The 1977-nt window shown below is 61.7% G+C and overlaps 1 protein-coding gene across 1 annotated transcript in view; it reads left to right on the top strand.

Moving 5' to 3' along the window:
• Nucleotides 1-1977, top strand: part of SOX9 (SRY-box transcription factor 9) — a 3590-nt gene that overhangs the window by 1027 nt on the left and 586 nt on the right. The window contains exons 2-3 of the mRNA XM_029927076.1: nt 776-1032; nt 1614-1974. Coding sequence (XP_029782936.1) covers nt 776-1032; nt 1614-1974 — 618 coding nt within the window. The remainder of the gene's footprint in view (nt 1-775; nt 1033-1613; nt 1975-1977) is intronic.

Genomic DNA, 1977 nt, shown 5'->3' on the forward strand with positions numbered 1-1977 from the left:
GGGGGGGGGGCGGGGGAGGGACGAAGTGTAACTTGGCTCAGAGTTTGACAAAGTTTTTGGATTGCTCTTGGGGAAGGGAGGGCTAGGGGGAAGGGGACGGAGAGAGGCAGAGGGTGGGAGGGGGCTGCCAGCCTTATCTCGCGTCGCTGTGAAGTTCAATCCTAAGTGGGGGGTTGGGTGGGAAGTGATGTTTGCCCCTCTTTCTCTTCAACTGCGCTCTCCCGTGCAGCCTTACACACGAGAGGATGGGATGGAGGTGGGAGGGGGACATCAAGGCTAGAGGAGACTCCAGGCAGGAATGGGGCGAGTGCTGCTGGAAATAGGTGGACGCAAGGGGGGGGGGGTGCGGAGCAGGAGGAGCTCCATGGCGATTAAGTGTGTTTGGGGAAAGTTTTTTAAGAAGATGGGGGCGGGGACCGGTAAACTACAGCGGCAGAGGCACTTAGAGCCGAGCCCCGGAGAGCTATTTTCATCTCCAGGGTTTCCAAAATAGAAGATGAGAGGGCGGGGCCGGGAGTGACCGCTCAGGTCCGACTGAAAGAACCGAGATTTTTCTCTTATTTTTCTCTCTCTCTCTCTCTTTACTTTTTTTTTTTTTTTTTAAAGAAAAGTTATGAGCTGCAGCAGTGGCTGGCAAGCAGGGAGCAGGGAGGAAGGGGTTGTGTGCGCAGAAGCCGAGCGGTCGGGGTCGCCCCTCCTCCCGCCGACCTGACAGCTCAGCCGGTTTCACAGAAGCCCCTCTGTTTCTCTCTGCGCCCCTCTCCCCCGCCCCCAGACTGCTGAACGAGAGTGAGAAGCGGCCCTTCGTGGAGGAGGCGGAGCGGCTGCGCGTGCAGCACAAGAAGGACCACCCGGATTACAAGTACCAGCCGAGGCGGAGGAAGTCGGTGAAGAACGGCCAGGCGGAGGCCGAGGAGGCCACCGAGCAGACGCACATCTCCCCCAACGCCATCTTCAAGGCGCTGCAGGCCGACTCGCCGCACTCGTCCTCGGGCATGAGCGAGGTGCACTCCCCGGGCGGCGAGCACTCGGGTGAGTCACCCCCCACTCCGTTCCCCCCAGCTCCAGGCTGCGCTTCCCAAGGCCGACGGGCAAACCCCCAGGTCTCCACTTGGCAGACTCAGGTTAGGGACTTTGCGCTCCCCGGGGAAGGGAAAACTACCCTTAGCGCCTAATCCTTTTTCCCTCCCTGCCCAGGGCCCCGCGAAGCCCCTGCGCCCGCGCGCGCGCGCACACACACACACACGGGTAGAGACATCCTAGGGGATTAACTGTTACGGCGAGGTAACATGCCTTTACAGCTTTTCTCCCTTCTTCTCTTCTCCGCCACCCCAAAAGCACACACAGGGTTCTTCTACAAGTAGCAATTTGGTCTTCCCGACCCTCAGGGCCTCAGACCCTCCCCCTGATAAAAGGAGATTGACAAATGTGTACCGGCAGGTTAATCATTTGGCGACTCCTATCCGGGGCTGCGCGTCTCCCGCGGGGTAGCGGATCCTTAGAACACTTTTAAGCTTGGAGGGTGTTGGGGGTCCCAGGAGGGTTCCTAAGAGTGAGGCCTTTGCGCGGCCCCTGTTGACTTTTCTGTGCTGCTTCTTTTTCCCTGCCCGCAGGGCAATCCCAGGGCCCCCCGACGCCACCCACCACCCCCAAAACCGACGTGCAGCCGGGCAAGGCTGACCTGAAACGAGAGGGGCGCCCCCTGCCAGAGGGGGGCCGACAGCCCCCCATCGACTTCCGCGACGTGGACATCGGCGAGCTGAGCAGCGACGTCATCTCCAACATCGAGACCTTCGACGTCAACGAATTCGACCAGTACCTGCCGCCCAACGGCCACCCGGGGGTGCCGGCCACGCACGGCCAGGTCACCTACACGGGCAGCTACGGCATCAGCAGCACGGCGGCGACCCCGACGGGCGCGGGCCACGTGTGGATGTCCAAGCAGCAGGCGCCGCCCCCGCCGCAGCAGCCCCCGCA

This window comes from Suricata suricatta, chromosome 17 (assembly GCF_006229205.1).
Source record: "Suricata suricatta isolate VVHF042 chromosome 17, meerkat_22Aug2017_6uvM2_HiC, whole genome shotgun sequence".
NCBI lineage: Eukaryota > Metazoa > Chordata > Mammalia > Carnivora > Herpestidae > Suricata > Suricata suricatta.